Here is an 18,747-nt window from a genome sequence, read left to right as displayed (position 1 = left end):
CAGATGTTTTTACCCACTTTTTACTGTGTTTCTCAGCGTCATTTGAGCCACCGATCCTAGGTAATGCTAGTCGGTGTGCTGTGCAGTGTACTTCTGGGGACATTTTAGTCCCCAGATTTTGCTGTGGTTGAAGTGCTCTTGACTTTTGATACTTCAGAACAAGCAGCCTTAGTCAAGCACGTCAGCAGCATCATGGAGGATGAGACTCTGCCACGTAAGGCTCTGAGATAACATTACCTTCTCTCTTCTGCTTAGAAATGAATTTATAGATCATAGCAACTTATTATGACACAGTCTCTGGATTTTTCTTTTTTATCGATCTGTCGTTAATGTATATAAACTTTATATGGAAAATAAACAAATAGTCAAATATTCATATTGAACTGCCGAATCTGATTCAGCTGAAAAAAAAATCTGAATCAGGTGCAATCCTCATGTTTTTACCAACACTTCAACACAAGTGGTCCAGAAGGCAAAGTGAATTTTAAGCCAACCAGACCATGTGCTCAAAAAAGAATGTGTCATTATGCCCTCAGGCCGATGTTAATACAGTATGTCTCGGCTCAGAAAACAAACTGTTACACAAATTCTTTTATTCCTTAATCCATAAGGCTGCTTAATACTCAGACATAAATCTTACACCCTTCCTATAGATCTTGGTTCCCAATATTCTGTTGTTTTAATAAACTGTCACTGGCTGGCGTTGATACTGTTGTGATGAGGCTGTTGATGGTGTTTGACTGTGGATGTGTGTTGCTGTACACATCTATTTTTTACTATTTATTTATTTATTTATTTATTTTACTATTGATGGGTTGACTGCATAAATGAATTGCCCTTCTGGGACTAATAAAGTATTCTGAATCTGAATACGAATCATAATGTTTCCCAGTGGTGTTTGAGTAACTGAATCTGTGTGTTTCTCACTAATCCCCTCCAGCTTTTCTGGCAACTTTTTTTTTGCCACCAACTGTGGTAAAAGCCAAAATATGACATTTTCATAACAATAACTAATTGGTTTTCGTGCCTAACCCTAACCACAAATTCACCATAGCCTTGTAACTGTGGTTTACAGAAACAAAAAATGCAAATATTTTTCTGGCACTTGGGCTGTCTATGTGGAGGGAGTGTGTATTGTCAAGCAACAGGACTTTGAGTCGATGAGCATTTAACTTTCGGATAACAGGCTGTCAGAGAAATTAGCATTTAGTCCTATGGGACCTTCCAATCCAAAAAGTTGATTTTCATTGCTGAGTACTCCTTCTGTCTCACTTTTGGTTCTATTCATCAGTTCAGGTAATCGTAAAGGCTTTCTGTAGGAGCCAGCAGGAGATGATGTAGAACCGACCTCACTTTTAAGTCTTTGCAGATGATATACCCCTGCTGCTTGGAAAAGTCCTAAATTTGGAGCAAATGTTCTTTAAGGACATTTGGCTCTTATGAGAGATCAACACTCTGTTTTATTCTGTTTAATCACCATCTAGGCAGCCATGAGACATAACCCCTCCACATGTTTAGAGTCCAAAACTACTTTCAGCTTTCTTAGAGGAATTAGGGGGATTTCTTTTAGAAACAGATGAATTATTTTCTCTAAATAATTCTCTCAGATCAATTTAAGCTGGATGGATAATGAACAACAGTCAAGAGGCAGCTTTGTGAAATAAAGGCCACTTATTAGATCCACAATTCATACATCTAATAGATAAAAATTGAGACTAGCAGTATGTTGATAGCCATGACCTCATCGTCACACTGAGAAGGACCTCTTATTGGCTAAAAATGACACCACTGCAACCAAAGGGGGGAAAAAGCGCCTTAACATCTTTTTCTCCTCATCCATAACACATTGATGAAGAAGATAGGGCTGTCTGTGACTCCTTGTGCTTAATGCTGTTTAACACTGTTATTAGCTGCAATTCATTCCAATCTGAACCAGATGTGGAGACGCTGCGAGGTCAGTGTCGGCCAGGGGTCAGGTCAACGTGGGATCATGAAAACCACTCTCTCCCCTGTCTTCTAATTTGGTGTAATACTACCTGTTGCCCTGCAGAGAAAAACCTCTCAGGGAGAGGAGACGCTGAGATCTAACGACAAAGATAAGCAGGTCACAGAGCGGCAGGGGATAATAGTTGGAAATCCTGGCGTTATGCACCGCTAAGATGAAATATTCTTTGGCAGTGGTAGGTAGAAGGAAGGAGGAGGGGGGTGTGCAAACTGGAAATAGTTCCCTTCTCTATGCCAACTGTCAAAGTTAACTTGGTGGTGTGTAACATAGGGGGGAATCAGAGAGCTGAAATGTTGTCTTTTACAACATTTATAAAACAAGACAGGACATGGCTGAAGTGCACCTCAGGTTCAAACTTGGACCTTTTAATGTGAGGCATATTCTGATATCAAACTATGCACCCAAGTTTTTCACACGCACTGAAACACATATAAACAGTGCCACATAGCCACTCATTTTCTACAGAGTCACCATGGGACCATCGCCCTGCAGGCTGACGACAGCAGAGAGGGCCTGGATAAACAATCAACACTTCTAATTGAATTTTACAGGAAACAGCTGTGGGGTCAAAAAGGCAAACAAACTGCCCTCAAAAGATGAATGACTCTCACTCCTGAGGAGTACTGCAGGATTTGGCACAGGATCCTTAATTTACATTTCAAATTTAGATTGAATTTGTTCTGTGTCAGGGACAACACATGTTAATTACATCAAATTGATGCAAATGCATTGGATTTTGCCAAAAAGCGAATTTTCCTCTGCAGTCCCTGTGGAGGTTTACGTAATACATTAAAAGAAACAGCATCTACCAAATGTAGCGTGATAAGAGTTCACCCATTTTTACATTATTACTGTATTCTGGATACTGTAACTAATGATTTACGATTCATCTGAAACATGTTTTCTTATTTTCTTCATACATTATTTGGTCAGGGCACCAAGTAGCTCAGTTGGTAGCACCTCATGTACAGAGGCTGTATCCTCGCCTCACAGGCTGCGGGTTCGAGTGCGCTCTCAGCCCTTTGCTGCGTGTCATCCCCCCTCTCCCCCCTTTTACGCTATGTCTGTCCTATACAGTAAAGGGCACAAAAAGCCCATAAAAATATCTTTTAAAATAAATAAAAACAGTAAAAAATGTCTATCAAAGTTTCGGCAACCCAGGGTGCGTCTGGAAATATCTTGCTTTGTCTAATGAACAGCCCCAAACCCCAAAGATATCACATTAATTAGCATATAAAACCTTCAATAATTTACATTTGAGAAGGTGTCACCATCTGTAATTCAGCCTTGGACTGCAAAGTCATATAGATCTATGCTGTTTATCTAGGGCTGGGCGATAAAGTTATATCAATAATATATTAGTTTCCTCGATAGTGATAAAATAAGTGTTCCATAAGTCTCCTATTAATCTTTCATTTGCTATTTTATTGCTACTTCAATATGTCATCAAAGTCTGTCTGTTTGTAATGTTTTGATTGAGAAATGGCAGAAATGAATACTGTGGGTGTAAAATTTATTAAGGGATGAGCACAGTTGAGATTTTTGTCTTGTTTATTTACTCTGCTTACACTGTCAGCTCAAACACTTACAATAGTATTTAACTGTCTGTACAAAGAGTTTGACATGCAGCTGACCAGAAATAATATTTATATATCTATTTTTTTTGTGTTATTTATTAACGTTATTTTGTTTAGCTATGAGTGGGGTTTAGTTACTCTTTAAGACTGATGTTTTTAATCTACCTCAGATGTGTTGGATGTTCTACTGTTTGGAAAATGTCTTGTTCTGACGATAATTACTACTTAAATTCTACATTTTTTATTTTTCCTTTATGTTAATTGTTTTGCACCAAAACATCAAGTCAAATTCCTTGTATCTGTAAATGTACTTGGCAAATAAAACGGATTCTGATTCTGATAAATGGTAGTTTAAACTACAGTTAACTATCAGGTTTCTTCAACTTTCACTCAGGAGCAAAAATATGCTTTTAAACTAAAAAATAAACAATGATTTGACTTTTTTGGTAGATATCTATCAATATGAAACTCTTTATCATAGTAACACTTTTAGCCATATCCCAGAGCCCTAACAGTACTCAATAAACAACATTAACACCAGAGCCACACAGCTGTGATCTCCTATTCTGCTCTCCTTCTGCTAACTTGTGTTCAGAGTCCACTGCTTTACACCCAGATTTATACTGATCCGGCCGATGCCACAGCTCAGTTGAGGGCAGAGACCTCAACTCTGAAGCAGAACCATAATATCAGAACAATAGTCCATCAGTTACCCCTGCTTTGAGGGCCCGGTGGAAATATATACGATCACATCATGTGATCAGTAATGTGTGCTTCGCCAAGCCAGTGGAAAAAGGCCATAGGAGACATGTGACCCTGCTGTGGCTCTGAACAGGCTCCCTGCTGCTGGGACCACAGCGCAACGGGCACATACCAAATACCACAAACCTTCTGCCATACAGGACAGAAATTCTACCAATTTTCCAGAGGAGCTCTTAGTGCAATACAGGACCCCAGATCAAATATTTATTAAACTATATTGTGTACATTTGAGCCATTGAAAGACAAAAAAATATAGAAACCTTCTACACTCTAACTTAAAATGAAGGCAGCGTAGAAAACGATTTCATTTTCCAGTGTTTTCCACATCAGATTTGACTTCCCGTACCCTCTACCCTCTTTATGGTTTCCACCCTGAAGCCCACAGCTCTCCACTTCCTAGAAATGATCTGCTGAGGACAGAAGCAACCTGAGACGTTAACACAGTTTATAGCTCACAGTTGTGCAGAACAAGCTGTGAGGTGGATATAGGATACCTCAGTCAACCTGTGGAACATTTTACTCTTTTTGTGGACTAAACGGTTGGCCTCAATATGTGCCCAAAGCCAAATACGTGTTTAGTCACAGTCAGAATAAATTGTGAAAAGGCTACTGGCTTCATTTGAACAAACATTTTGGTAAAATTAACAACACCAATGGTCAGTGTACACTGGCCTTTTTAATCTCCCCTGATTTAACAACTAGTGTATGACACACCCATGGGTGTATGAATAACAACAGGGATCAATGTACACTCCTCATATTCAACATGAAAGCTTCCCTCTCTTTGATGCAACCACTGCATGTTCACAGCAAACTGCTTGTCTGAAGCGGTTTGTTCTCAAAACTGTCCAAAGTTGACTTAAAGAAGCTGTTTATGACAGTCAGAGCATTAATACAGCAGCAAAGAACTATTTGCTGTGTAAATATGTAATAGAGTAACAGTGTCCTGAGTCACCTCTGTGTGTTGTGATCTGATCTTCTCTGTTCTTTGTTGTTATGATGCATGTGTGTTAGTGCATGTGACTCCCTGCATAAGTATCCCACCGCCAAGTTAATCCCCACGCTCTGCAATGCACTCATACGGTAGATACCCCTAAAAACGGTGTCCCGACCCATGGCGTAGTTGTGGAAGTGAGGTAACAACTCTTCGGCTCCCCCCCAGGTTAACACCATTAGCTCTGTCAGCACTGTTGTCATTGTAAGTGCTGTTAGCTCCATTTGCTGCAAGAAACATGCTCAGTCATCTCTATGTTGAAAACCCTGTGCAGACAATCTCAATAAGAAACTGCTTATACACAGAGATCAGGTTATAGGGCTGCTACAACGTCCCTTAGTTAAACTACTTTTGCATTTTTTCACATGACCAAAGGACAGCGCATTATTCCACTCCAGGGTGTGATTTTATACAGCATGCCAGCATTGAGGAAGCATGGAAAGAGGCATGGCAGGTGTGATGTACAGTATAAGACAACTGAGTTGGCCTCTGGTATGAAATATAACATACACATCAGCAGCATTTTCTAAATAATAACAATGGCATAACATGGCAATAACAATCTATTACCTGTTATATGGTGGCTGATTTAGCCATTAACTGCTGCTAGATGCTTTTTAAATCTCACATGGGTTGCATACATAAAACGCCGTCAAAATATCCCACCCATCCCATCAATGGTCCCGTCCTGCCGGCTGTCCCTTTTACTAAGATGTTGTTAAAGTGCTGTTACTACCTCTGCTGCCAGCTTTAAGGCAAGACAACTCTGTCCCCCCTTTCTGTGACTGTACCTTGAATAGGCAGTTTAAAACAGGGCTGGACTCTGAATCAAAGATATGCTCTGAATATCATATACAGCTCCTTTAAGTACTTTTCTCAGAAACTAATTTCTGCTCAGCTTGTGTGTATATGCACGTGTTACAGTTGACTGAAAGAAATATTTTCCACTTTTTCATGATTTCATGGAAAAGCAAAGGGGATTCTGTCTGTTTTGTAGAAGACAACATGACAGAGAAAAGTGGTTTCTCTGCTTGCACCCCCGCAGCAGCCAATGCATAGTTCAAGTCACTAGTGAAGCTGAACAGATGCCTGGCAAACACTGCTTTTTCCATCCCAGCCCTGATTTCTCCACTCAGACACCCAGGAGTCTTTGGCCAGACTGATAATCACCAAACACAAAGATTAATACACACACAACCAGAATTTACAGGCAGAAACACACGCGCGCACACACACACATACATACGCACACGCGCACACTCATATCTAAATGCCGTTCTCCAGCTGGTTGGATCAAGACTTTGAATCTCAGTCCAAATCCTCCTTTTTGTGATATTGTGATCTTCCATAAATTGAGAATACACCGTGCTCAGAATGCAGTCACTGTGATAAATGTTTCTCAGTTAATCAAGAGTTTGGAACTTGAAGCAAAAAAACTTCCTGACTGCTGTCAGCTCCCGCCTCAGCCCGATCTGCTGTTCTTTTCGGCCTCAGCCACACATGCACAGGTGCCAGCTCTTGACAAAGTCACCTCTGGGCCAAATCCGACTCCCTTCCATGACCTGCTGCTGTCTTGTCCCAGCTCACAAACCACTACAGTGACCCATTAGCAGCCTCCTGCCTCCTCCTCTCCTGCAGCCATTTAATTGTTAATCAGGGCGAGAACAATATTGGTGTGTTGCGCCACAGCGTGCCCCCACATTCCTGTAGTGCGTTATCCACTCAAATCCAGTCATGCATAAGGCCTTTGGCACAGCCAAGTGCCACAATGTCTGGCCGTCTGGGCAAAGCACAGCCCTGCACGCTAGGTTAGGGGAGCCAGGAGAGCAGCTTGTTGGCACTGCAGGTGTGTGCAGAGGAGAAGGAAATAGGGATCACTGCTATGGTGATTATACGATAGTATCCAGTGTCATATCTCTTTACTGATGCCCTTTTTCAATTACCAATATCATTTGTTTTTTGAAAGTTTTGATGAGTGTTGATCTAAACTATTTTAATGTTGACGTTTTACTGCCAAGCAAGTACAAGCAGAATATTTAAACCTAAATTACATCACAGAATGCTTTTAATTTTATTATGTTAATGTTAGAAACAGAGAAGTTAAATGACCTTTTTTTGTTTGGCTGAAAACCTTTTTTTGTGCAATAATCCTCTCACTTCAGGGATGAGTCTTTTTATTGTTTCACAAACAGTGAGTGTCACTTAATCCATCACTAGCAGTGTATCAAGTGGCTTTCTCGGGTGTTAGCTTTGTATTTCAGCAGGTTTAAGATACACTATAAGATAATCACAAAGAACATTAAAGAGATAGTTCGACAAATTTAGAATTACTTTTACTTTCTTAACGAGGGTTAGATGCTTTGATTGATAACACGGTCATGTCTGTTTGGTAAATAGGAAGGCGTACACATGTTTTTTGTGCATACACATCATTTATGCATCTGGCCTCAGGTCCTAAAATGTTGAATTATTCCTTTAAAGTATGAGACTTAACTGGAAGCTGAACACACCACAGTATATTATATTATCGCTTCATGCCCCAGATGCTCCAAAAATGTATCACAAACTTAAAAGGATCCTTGAATCACAGTCTTCATTTTTCCCTGTTAGGCACATATTTTTCTAAGATTTCTTTCTGTCATCTGCTCCTGGACTACTTTCTGTCCCGCTCCCAGTCAGTTTACAAATAGGATAACCGCAAAACGACCCTTTGGATACATCAAACACATAAATCTGACTTGGCGGCGAACGCCCGGCCTGCATCTGAGCAAATGGCAGCGTTACTGCTCATTTTATCCAATCCAAAGACAGAGCTCATCCTCCCTCCATCCCATTAATATCAGCTGCAGATGACACCAACACATAATCTAGTGCACAAACACTCACTGCTGTGAGTCCGGTCTGTAAAAAATGTCTTAATTTACCACTCAAATGTTCACTGCGTCCAACATTCTTCTCTAGGGTTCAAGCTAATGTGTGAAATGGAAACAGACATGTCTTCCCATGCTGCTGTGTGCTCGGCTAATGCTGTCAATTTCTCTCAATAAGCTGGAAAGGGAAGATAAAACTAATCACAGCAAGAATGCACCAAAGCGTTGCAATCATTACACTTTACACTCACACACCAAACCTTTAACAACAACAAGGCCAACAGATTTCAGCTCACCACGTGGCCATCTGAAGGGGGACTGTAATTGAGCCACAAACTACCTGCTGAGCTTTAATCAAATCATCACATTCATGAATGGATCGGACTTTAAAGAGAAAATTCCAGAAGAGGCTCACGACATCAGCAGGCCTCAGAGACTTTCCTGACCTACTGTCACCTTTTAACATCGTGCTGGGAGACACGGAGAAGTTCTCAAAACAAAATGTCAATGTGATACTTGTTGAGTTATGTGTCCCACATTCCCAGGACTTGACTATTATGTCAGTGCAATTAGAAAACTTGTGTAGTCAGCTTACATTTGCAAATTTATGGAGCTTGTACATTCTTGTTCTACAGTACAATAATGACTACAAATATCTTAACTAGCCTCAGATGTGGGATTATACTAGACGCACACGATGTGCATATCAACAGGGTTAATATGGGTCATCAATATCTTCCTTAATTACTAGTAACTGCTGTCCCCGTCTACCAAACTCATGTAGAGTTTAACATGTCCAGTCTGACATATTTGGTATCTTTGGGAACTCCCCTAAAAATGTTACCTGATAACATCAGTTTATCCATCAGTCCAAGTGGAGGTTTGAGCCAAATTTAAAGAAAATCCCTCAAGGTGTTCATAAGATTATGTGTTCACAAGAATGGCGCAGATGCAAGGTCACACTGACCTTGACCTTTGACCACCAAAATCTAATCAGCTCATCACTGAATCCAAGTGAATGTTTGTGTCAAATTTGAAAAAAATAAATCCCTCAAGATTTTCTTAAGATACTGGGTTCACATGATGGAGACAAACAAGGTCACAGGGGCCTTGAACTTTGACCTATGACCATCAAAATCTAATCAGTTCATCGCTGAGTCCAACTTAATATTTGTATCAAATTTGAAGAAATTCCCTCAAGGCACTCTTGAGATATCGCATTCACAAGAATGTGCCGCACGGACGGAAGACCAACAGACGGACAACCTGACACATAATACCTCACAAGACTCCATCTGAGTAAAAATAAAACTTACATTATTTGCAAGTCATTCAGTACTCTTAAAACCAAATTTGTTTCTGGATATTTGTATTAGGATTTTTATCTGAGTTTTACTTATTTTTCATAATCAAAATAAATATTGATAAATTTACAGACCACACAGAATGAGTCCTTCTTTCACAATCACTCCTTGGGGCAGCAGCGCTGTGAGACTGATCAGATTAAAGATAAAGGGGCAGGTGATATGATCTCTCCTTGTCCCTGAGGGCAGTTCAGGGCCTTTGATCGCTCTGCAGTTAGGTAACTGTAGTGAGAGCTGCAGCCAGAGCCAGAGATCACTGAAGGCCGTCGGCCCAGTCAGTGGTAGCCACATAAGTTGCCCTTTAATACCTGCAAAAGGTGGCGTGTCTCTCTTTTTTTAGAAAAGCAAACAGACCACAACAGGAAAATAAAATATTTGCCAGGCTAGATGATGGGCGAGCTGGGGACATATGCGGCAGCCTGAGTGCGGAGAACAGTTGGTGACTGTGGAGCCTCTTCTAACAGGCCCAATGGCAGCATTGTGCCAGCGGCTGTCAGGAGGAGGGTGTGTGACGCTGGAATGTGCAGGAATGTTATTTATTTTCGCAAACACCACCCCCAGTACCCCCATACTAACGTACACGTGAGGGTGTCTGCACACATATACAAACACACAGAAGAGTCAGATACTAATGTGCGCATGTACACACTGACTGGTCTGATGTGCTCTGATCCACTCGGCCAATAGGAACGCTCCAGCTCGGCCTCTCCTTACCTGTGGTAAGATAAACATGAGAGCTCTTAGCCTTGATGTGCTGCCATGTACTCAGTTCATTAAGACGTCAGCACGCAAGGACACACAGTGGAGGACGAAAAAAAAGATCTGCTAAAACATTCATGAAAGCCTCAGTTTCTGCTTTGTTGTGGGTTAAAAAAACCCTTTTTCTCTAACAGATGTTAAATAAATCATAATACCTTTACGCAAAACATCAGTAATATTTTGACAGCTGGGCGAGGATCTGTGTGTAAGGCCGCGTCTGTGCTCATGTCTAGACAGGAGCGTGCCCTTTTATGAGAGGATCACATCTCTTTCTCTGCTGATTCAGAAAAAAATGAGAAACCACTTGCCCAGCAGACAGTAACGGGGCAGAATAACTTCCCACCACTTCCGAGGAGGCTGTGTGTCATCACACTGGCATTTAGAGCTGGTCTGCAGTCAGGGACAGTGAAAGTCCACTGAGTCTCAGGTTCATGTGAGGAGATGGTGCCAGTTTCCCATCTAAGCTCCAAATGGGTTAAAGTGTCACTCTCTTGCTCACAAAAAGTTAATAAGCCAAATAATACTCAACCATAACCTGAGTTAAATACTAACATGTAGTCAGCGCTGTGTGATAGTCACGCTTCAAGCCACTGAAACTGCGACTATCAGCCCCCTAAAGTGTCCTGAATTTGATCTTAAAGGTGCTGCTGAAGGACAGAAGCAGAAAGACAACTCCCCTGCAGGAATCATTGCACCATTGTTGTCATAATGCATCTTATTGTCTGCCTGCATGATGAACTGTTTGCAAAGCTCAAGTTCCACTCTTTTCATCTGCCGGAAGTCCACAATAATAGACGGCATAAAAGGAGGTTGGGAGACAATAAGGATGTTCTCTTTACAGTTTCTCCCACATTAAACCTGAATGAATAGATCATTTCATAAAAGGGGAGGTTTCCAACTCTTTCTATATAAGGAGTTTTGAATAAGAAAATCCATCGAGTGGGAGAATAATTGCAAATATTTGACAGACGACTTGCTCCCGGGGGACCAATATAGCACAGAGTCCCACAGAGTCTGAATCAGCAATTACACTTTGTTCCCAGCTCTCCTGTTTTATCTGTCTCTTGGATTGTTCCCACGCCTAGCACTCAACATCGTCCAAGCCGAAAGATGGACCTCATGGGAAATGCTTTGGAAATTTGCATGAATGTATTGCAAACAACAAAGAATTCTAATGTGTAAAAAGTGATGAAAAAAATGCAAAAACGCACTGAATCTACAACCTGACTACACTTTTAAGTGAACCGTGAGTGATGCACTCTCATCTAGCAAGCTTGTGGCTACAACTACGGATGAAGCAGAAGAGAGAAGAGAGCTGCCAAAACAGAAAATACACAAACATTTGCTCAAAAATAACACTGCACACAGAGGAGCCATAAAAACCAGAGCGCGGCTGTCAACAAAGGACTGAAGCAAGTGCACAGACATCTGAAGAGTCAACCTGCTGTGATCGGGCTGCTGAGCCTTGATCTACCTGTAACTCAATCTAATGTCAACAACATAATAATCGTGTGTGTGTGTGTGTGTGTGTGTGTGTGTGTGTGTGTGTGTGTGTGAGATACATGGAAAGAGAAACGCATGTAGTGCACGTTACATCACACTGTTGCATACTGCTGCTGTTGGGACTGAATACGTCACGCTTGCATAATATTAACTTTTAAAGAACTATCATACAAACCTTGTTATTCAGGTTTCTGCACAGTCTGACTGATATCATCAGTCTACTATTATTGGTCAGTATTGGCTTATCACACATATGTATCTGATTCAGATAGATGTAGTATATTCGTGTTTTTTTTTTTATCCTAATTCTATACTTATTTTGCCAATTTATATTTTTTCCTCTCTGTTTAAACTTTACTCTCAAAATTGAAATTAAAATGTATTGTGCTTTTACACACTAACTTGCTCATTCACACGATTCACAATTCACACCCCTTGTGTTTTTGGTTGATTTACATTGCTTATTTTATGTTTGCTTACTGACCCTTTGCTGGCTTGTTTGATTACACTGCTTGATTACATGACTTTTGTATTTAATTATTGTGCTTTTAAAGATGACATTCTTTGTTAGTTCCAAGTGGTTTTCTTAAATCTCACCTGCACAGCTTTTTTTTTTAAATTTTGTTGTTGTATTTCTACTACTTAGTTTTGCACAAAAAAACTTGCAATGTTCAACTGTAAAACATCCTGTTTTTGCTTTGCATAATGTTATTTGGAAAAAATAAATAATACATGTCTTAAAAACTCTTCAATATTAATATTGAGACCTAAAAAACAACATTGGCTGGGCTTTACTCCTGCAGCCAGTGCTGATTTTTCCAGAATGTTCTCAACTTTCAGAGGTTATGTAGGCTGTGTGGCTCATGTATGTGGTTATTTTGCACAGAGGTGAGGCACTGGCACGTGCATACATGCCCAATTTTATATGCACAAATACCACAGTGTTCTAGTAAAGTGGAAACTAAATTGAATTCCCATGAGCAGCAGTTGTTTTCTGCTCGTGCAGCTGACCTCTCATCACTCTGCATCACGTTGCTGGGCAGCAGCAACAGCTGATGAAGACTGTAGGTAATGTGAAGCAGCGAGATAAATAATTCCCCGTGGAGTGGACAACAGTAGAGCTCATTCAGAGCCAGATTGCGGTGTAACTCCACATGCAGACCCCCTCCCCCTACCTTCTGATACGCCAGCTGCAGATAGTTGTAGGGGATCCTCCTGTTGAAGTCCTGCACCACATCCTCGCTGACTTTGTGCAAAGACTGAGTGCCAAGTTTCTCCTCGATGCATGTGTTCATACACGCCGCTCTCCGAAGCACCACGTCTGGGAAGCGCAGCTCCGAGAACGTCCCATCAAAAGGATGCTGGTCCTGGCACCTCAGCCGGCACCGGACCTTAGTGCGTCGGACCTCTGCGTAGCTGCTGAGCGCTGCCTCCATGTAGCGCACCACGTTTGTGTAGTCGTTGTTGTAAAACGCCTGCACGGCATTGTCATATAAAAGGTCGTAAGGCTCCAGGAAAGCAGCTGAGGATGACAACACGACGGTGATCAGGACTACGGAGAAGACAGCAGCCGGTGAAACGTTTCCATCCATCCTCTGCGTAGGTTCAGACGGTGAGGAGCGAGCGGCGGAGAGCAGACCTGTCAGTCACAACGATATCAGCTTCGACTCGTGTTAGAGTCCATTTAAAAGACACTCAGGACGGCACCGGACCAGGGCGGAAATAATGTTGCCCTAGTCGGGGACACACATTTTGTTCTGACCCCTCTCAGGCTCCGCTAACTCCTCCCCTCCAAGACATGAATGGCCGGAGTACAATCACTGCTCCCCCCGCGAGGCTCCTTCAGGGAGTCCCGAGGGTCGCCTCAAACACCAGAAATAACTTTTGATTCACGTCATTTTAACACGATTTCGTTAAGTTTAAAAAAGTTGTTGTTTCGTGACACAAATGTTAAATCTGAGGAAACTGGCAAAAGAGAAATCAGGTTTCTTCTCCCTTTGAATAAATTCACTAAAAAAAATGCCTGAAAAAGTGACTTTCCTCTGATAAACAAATGGCACCAAAGACGGCTCTCATTATAGACCAGTCAGCAATACGTAAGTCAAATTAAAAATTGTGACAGTTTAAAACTATTTTAATAAGATTTTACAACTTTTGATTGGGCCATTAATCCCTTAAAATTTCAGTAAACAGGCTTGATTTCTTTCCAAAACACGGTAAGTAGGCAATGAGCGACGGAAGACGAAATTGCCCCAAAATTAGCAAGACATTAATAAGAATACAAGAACATTTCCTAAAAATCTGCTTTTTGCCCCTTTTTTAACGGAGTTACTCAATGCCTTTTTCCCGTGTTTTTTGCTCTGGGTTCAAAGGTATAAAATACTTGTGAAAGGCATTTGACAGCAGCACGAGAAAACCGATGTTGCTCCAGGTTTCAGAGGGTTAATTATCAATATAGCTATACATTTAAGTTTTCCAAGAAAATGGCACACAGATGATAAGTCTTTGTAATATTAATCATATATTTTTTTTTGGGATGACTTATCTAATATCTGTCCACTACCTACAGAATAAAAATGGCCCCTTGTTTTTTAACTTGCACTCAATCAATAAATAATTAAAATAGCCTTAATAAGAAAACCTTTACATTTTTCGTTTGTTTACCTCACCCAATCTATTATGGCAAGACATACATGTACATATACTTGTACTGCTGGCTTCTGGAAGTTTCTTTTGTTTCGGGTGTTCAGTGTGAGAGTCAGAAAACAGAAAGCACCCATGTAAAGGAGACTGTCTCCCTCTGCAGGCTGTTTCAGTTGCAAGCAGTTTGATCAGACTTATAAAAGCAAAATCTCAGCCCAGACATTCCTGTGAATCTTAAATAAATGAACATGAGGTGAAGTCAGGAAATTAACCTTTTACTTCATTCCTCAGTCATTAATTTATTCAGCCATCAATGTACTTTAACCATTAAAAAAGATTGTCCACAAATTCTTGTTTTCCCTGTTCTTTTACTGCCTGTTTCCTTGGTGCCATATTGTATAAAATGTGTGTGTGTGTGTGTGTGTGTGTGTGTGTGTGTGTGCACGCGTGCTTGCATGCATGTCACCCAACAATCATGGTTTATATCAATAAGGCACAGCATCAAAACCTACTGACAGGTGAAGTGAACCCACAGGACTCAAATGACTCAGGACACCCCCCTGATTGACTGGGATCTGAGGACTCTGGAGGCCAGGTCAAGGCCTTGAGCAGTTTTTGAGATGTGGCATGGTGCATTGTCCTGCTGGGTGGTCACTGCCATTGTGGAGTCCGTTGCAATGTCCACAATATGACAGAGTGGCAAAAAATAGCATAAGTCACTGGTCTTCAACAGGGGTCAGCGACCCCCTTAAAGTTACTGCAGGGGGGCCGCCAAATTGTTCATTCAGTTATTAGCTCACATTCACACTTACAGCCAATTTAGAGTCACCAGTCACCTTTATGTCTTTGTAATGTGGGAAGAACCCGGAGAGAACCCACGCTGACACCGGGAGAAAATGCAAACTCCACACAGAAAGGTTACCCCAGTCCAAGGTCCAAACCCCACCCCAACCTGGTTCAAAACCTATGACTCTCCTGTTGGGTGTCCATATTAGGACATCCTCAGGTTTCAGGGTTCAGAGTCAGACCTTAGATGAAAAGGCATCAGGTCTCAGTAAAAAACACCATCAGGTCTCAGAGAAAACACGGTCAGACTTCAGAGAAAACACGGTCAGACTTCAGAAAAATCAGTCATTAGACCAAACGGCCTCAGAAAAAAAGTTGTCAGAAAAAACAGACTCCTGGGAATAACCGACTGGGGACAGTAAATATGTCATCCAGATGCGACTTGAACTGTACTGATGCAGGCGCCGAGTACATGGAAGAAACCGAGTGTAAGTTTTATTTATTCTCTTTATTTTGTCTTACTTCAGCCACTGTTGAGATATGTTCTTTTGAACGCTATGTTTTTAACATTAATGGTGTAGTGGTAGTACTGTGAGTCAACAGTACTACCACTACACCACTGTGCCATCGCTGCCAAATTATTGTGATAATATTTTAGATTCCTTTGTTTTTCATAAATAAAATACATAAAATAATGAAAATGATTAAATATGAAGATGCAAATTGACATGCATCAAAAATAGCAAAGATAAATTGGCCTAATTAAAAAAAATCTGTCAAACAGGCTGTTACCTATGAATCCTACTGCAATCACCTAAATAATCTACATAAATCTATGTTTAACATAACAACACAATGTATAAATATATTAATCTGACAATAACACTATTTAAATAGCTAAGAATTGTATGTACTGAGGTTTCTTTACACCTAACAGTAGATTACCCAGTAAACCACCTAAAACTCTGAATACTACCTTAAGTGTTACTTTTGTAATGGATCTCTCCTATATTTCAATAAAGAAAATATGTTGCCATGTAAACCACTTCAGAAAATGCGGACTTTCAAGCACATGGAAAACCCCTACCTCACTTTGATGACATGTTCAGACAAAATGGGACAGTTATGTTTGTTTAAGTGATAATATCCATTTATCAGTTTAGTAATAAATTAAATAAATCATTAATGTAACCTGTGGCTACTCATTAAAAAAGATTGTCAAACTTTTCTGCCAAGCTTTCCCAGCTCTTTTACTGGCCATTTCTTTCGTGCTGTATTGTCTTCAAGGGATGTCTTACTTCATTAGTCTATCTTTAATATTAAAAATATATTTTTAAAAAATACTAAAAATGTCTGTAATGTGACAAAGTGGCACAAAAAACATAACTTGTGATTTTATGGGCCCTGGTAATCTAAAATCATGCTGGTTTCACACAAAAAAAAACCTGCACCATTTTACCTGAAAGCATTAAGTAACTACTTACTGAGAATCCTTTCCAATAAAAAACAGCCATTAACTGTTTGATTATGAGCCAAACACTTCATAAAATGCAACATACCTACACCCATTTTGTTGTTCTACCCTTACCATTTTAGCTGCAGTGTTATTTTTTTTTAACCAAAAAGAGAGCATCAACATGCCACAAAGCTCATACTGTGGCCTCTCGCCCTGGGGCCTGTCATTTTCTGAATCTTTGTGTTGCCCGTACTAGTTCTAAAACTTAACCTTGACACAACTATGACTATGAGTATTGGCTATCCGGCTAAAATACTTGAGGAACCTGTAAAACCTCTTTTTAAGCCCTTTACCTGTCTTCCCCCTATGACATTAGCACTCTGCACATATAGAACTAGAGTACCTGGTCTTTACAGGAACTCCACTGACATTTGGTTTCGCACAGGACATAAGCAGCAGCCTTTTGGGTTAATGCTCAGATTTTGTTTGACCCATCAACTACCCTCCCAACCGGCCTGAGTGGACTTTCTTGCAGTTTATACTACAGTAGTTGGAGGAGTTGGAGACTTGCCACATTGGAGATTGTTGCCTCAAGGTCTGTATCACACCACAGCTGGACTGGGTTCTTTCATCTGTAGGGATTCTCTAAAAACATCTGTAAAACCTGTGGGGCACCATAGGCCTGCTATCTGTACTATATAGAGAAACTTGTGCGTAACAGACAGCAACAAAAAGTCTCCAGTCTCTGCGTCTTCGGGATTTGATCACATTTTTTTAAGCTAGATATGGCGGAAAAAGTACAGAGAAAAGATGTCCAAAAACATGGCAAAGGACTAAAAGCACAAAACAGACCTAAAACTCTAGTTGTGCGTGAGTTTGAACCTGCAGACAAAACGGAAGTTCATCGGATCTTTAATGACGGGCTGATGGAGATGGTAACAGATACTGCCTTTAGAGGCTTGAGACATCATCCTGAGAGTCTCCTGCTCTACACTGCTATGACACTTGTATGTTATGTCATAACCGCATGTTGGTGGATGATAGTACTCCTCCCTGTTATTATTCTGTGTGGGCGCTACTTCTACAGCAGACGCGTGATCCATGGTTACCTGGAGCGGGCCATGGGCACAGACATGACAGACATCGAAGGGTATTACATGAAACCACCAGATTCCTGTATGTGGGTGGCAGTGCTCGAGGGCGAGGTGGTGGGTGTGGTGGCAGCAGACGGACAGCAGAAGTCAGAAGGTGCTGTGGAGTTGCGGCGGATGTCTGTTGACCAGGGCTGTCGTAGACATGGAGTCGGCATTGCGCTGGGACAGAAGTTGCTGGAGTTTGCTGTCACTCACAAATACTCCTCTGTTTTCCTGGGAACCACAGCGTACACGCCAGCGGCTCACAAGCTCTACATGCGTTTGGGCTTCCGCTGTGTGGGAGTCACCAACGGGTACATCACACCTGGTACCAGATGGTCCTTACTGGAGCGGATTTTCTACAGAGTCAGCCATCATCACTACAGCCTCCACGTGGCAAATAATAACATCTCTTAATCGGTTCGGATCCTTTTTCTATTCCGATTGGCTGTAACTTCTCTACGATGTCTAGATCTATGATGCCGTGTGCAGGGGCCCTATGCAGAGGCGGTCTCTGTGGGCCCCCCGCCTTTCCTCTCTTGATCTCATGTATTTTGGGATTTTTGGTTGGGTTTTTTTTTGTTTTTGTTTTAAGTCAGTGTGCCTTCTTTCCCTGTCAGTTCTTTCTTCTCTTTTTTGGAACTGTGATCTCCCTTTTTTGGGGAAAAAAGTAACAGTCAATGGTTCTTCAGCAGCATAACCAGTCACTCACTCAAACCAGTTTGTGCTTTTAAGAGGTGAGCGGGGCCTAAAAGGGTTTTCAATATTTTTTTTAAATAAAGAAACTAATATTCTTTACTCATTTATTTGGCCAATATTAGTTTAGTTATGGTAGGAATTACTTAAAATAGTAAACTGTAAACAAAACAAAACTTTTCATGCCAGGTTTTTTGAG

General features: G+C 41.0%; 1 protein-coding gene and 1 pseudogene across 1 annotated transcript in view; one reads left to right on the top strand and one right to left on the bottom strand.

Annotated features, from left to right (window-relative positions):
• Positions 1-13,649, bottom strand: part of p3h2 (prolyl 3-hydroxylase 2) — a 75,219-nt gene extending 61,570 nt beyond the window's left edge. Inside the window, exon 1 of the mRNA XM_042516497.2 lies at positions 13,010-13,649. Within this exon, the coding sequence (XP_042372431.1) occupies positions 13,010-13,426 (417 nt within the window). The 5' untranslated portion in view covers positions 13,427-13,649. The remainder of the gene's footprint in view (positions 1-13,009) is intronic.
• Positions 13,650-17,136: 3,487 nt separating this feature from the next.
• LOC121937863 (N-acetylaspartate synthetase pseudogene) lies at positions 17,137-18,747 on the top strand (annotated as a pseudogene).

This window comes from Plectropomus leopardus, chromosome 5 (assembly GCF_026936395.1).
Source record: "Plectropomus leopardus strain MGB_pleo_1.0 chromosome 5, ASM2693639v1, whole genome shotgun sequence".
In the NCBI taxonomy this organism is placed as follows: domain Eukaryota; kingdom Metazoa; phylum Chordata; class Actinopteri; order Perciformes; family Serranidae; genus Plectropomus; species Plectropomus leopardus.
Note: the sequence above shows the minus strand (reverse complement) of the source record. Positions and strands in the feature narration are given on the sequence as shown.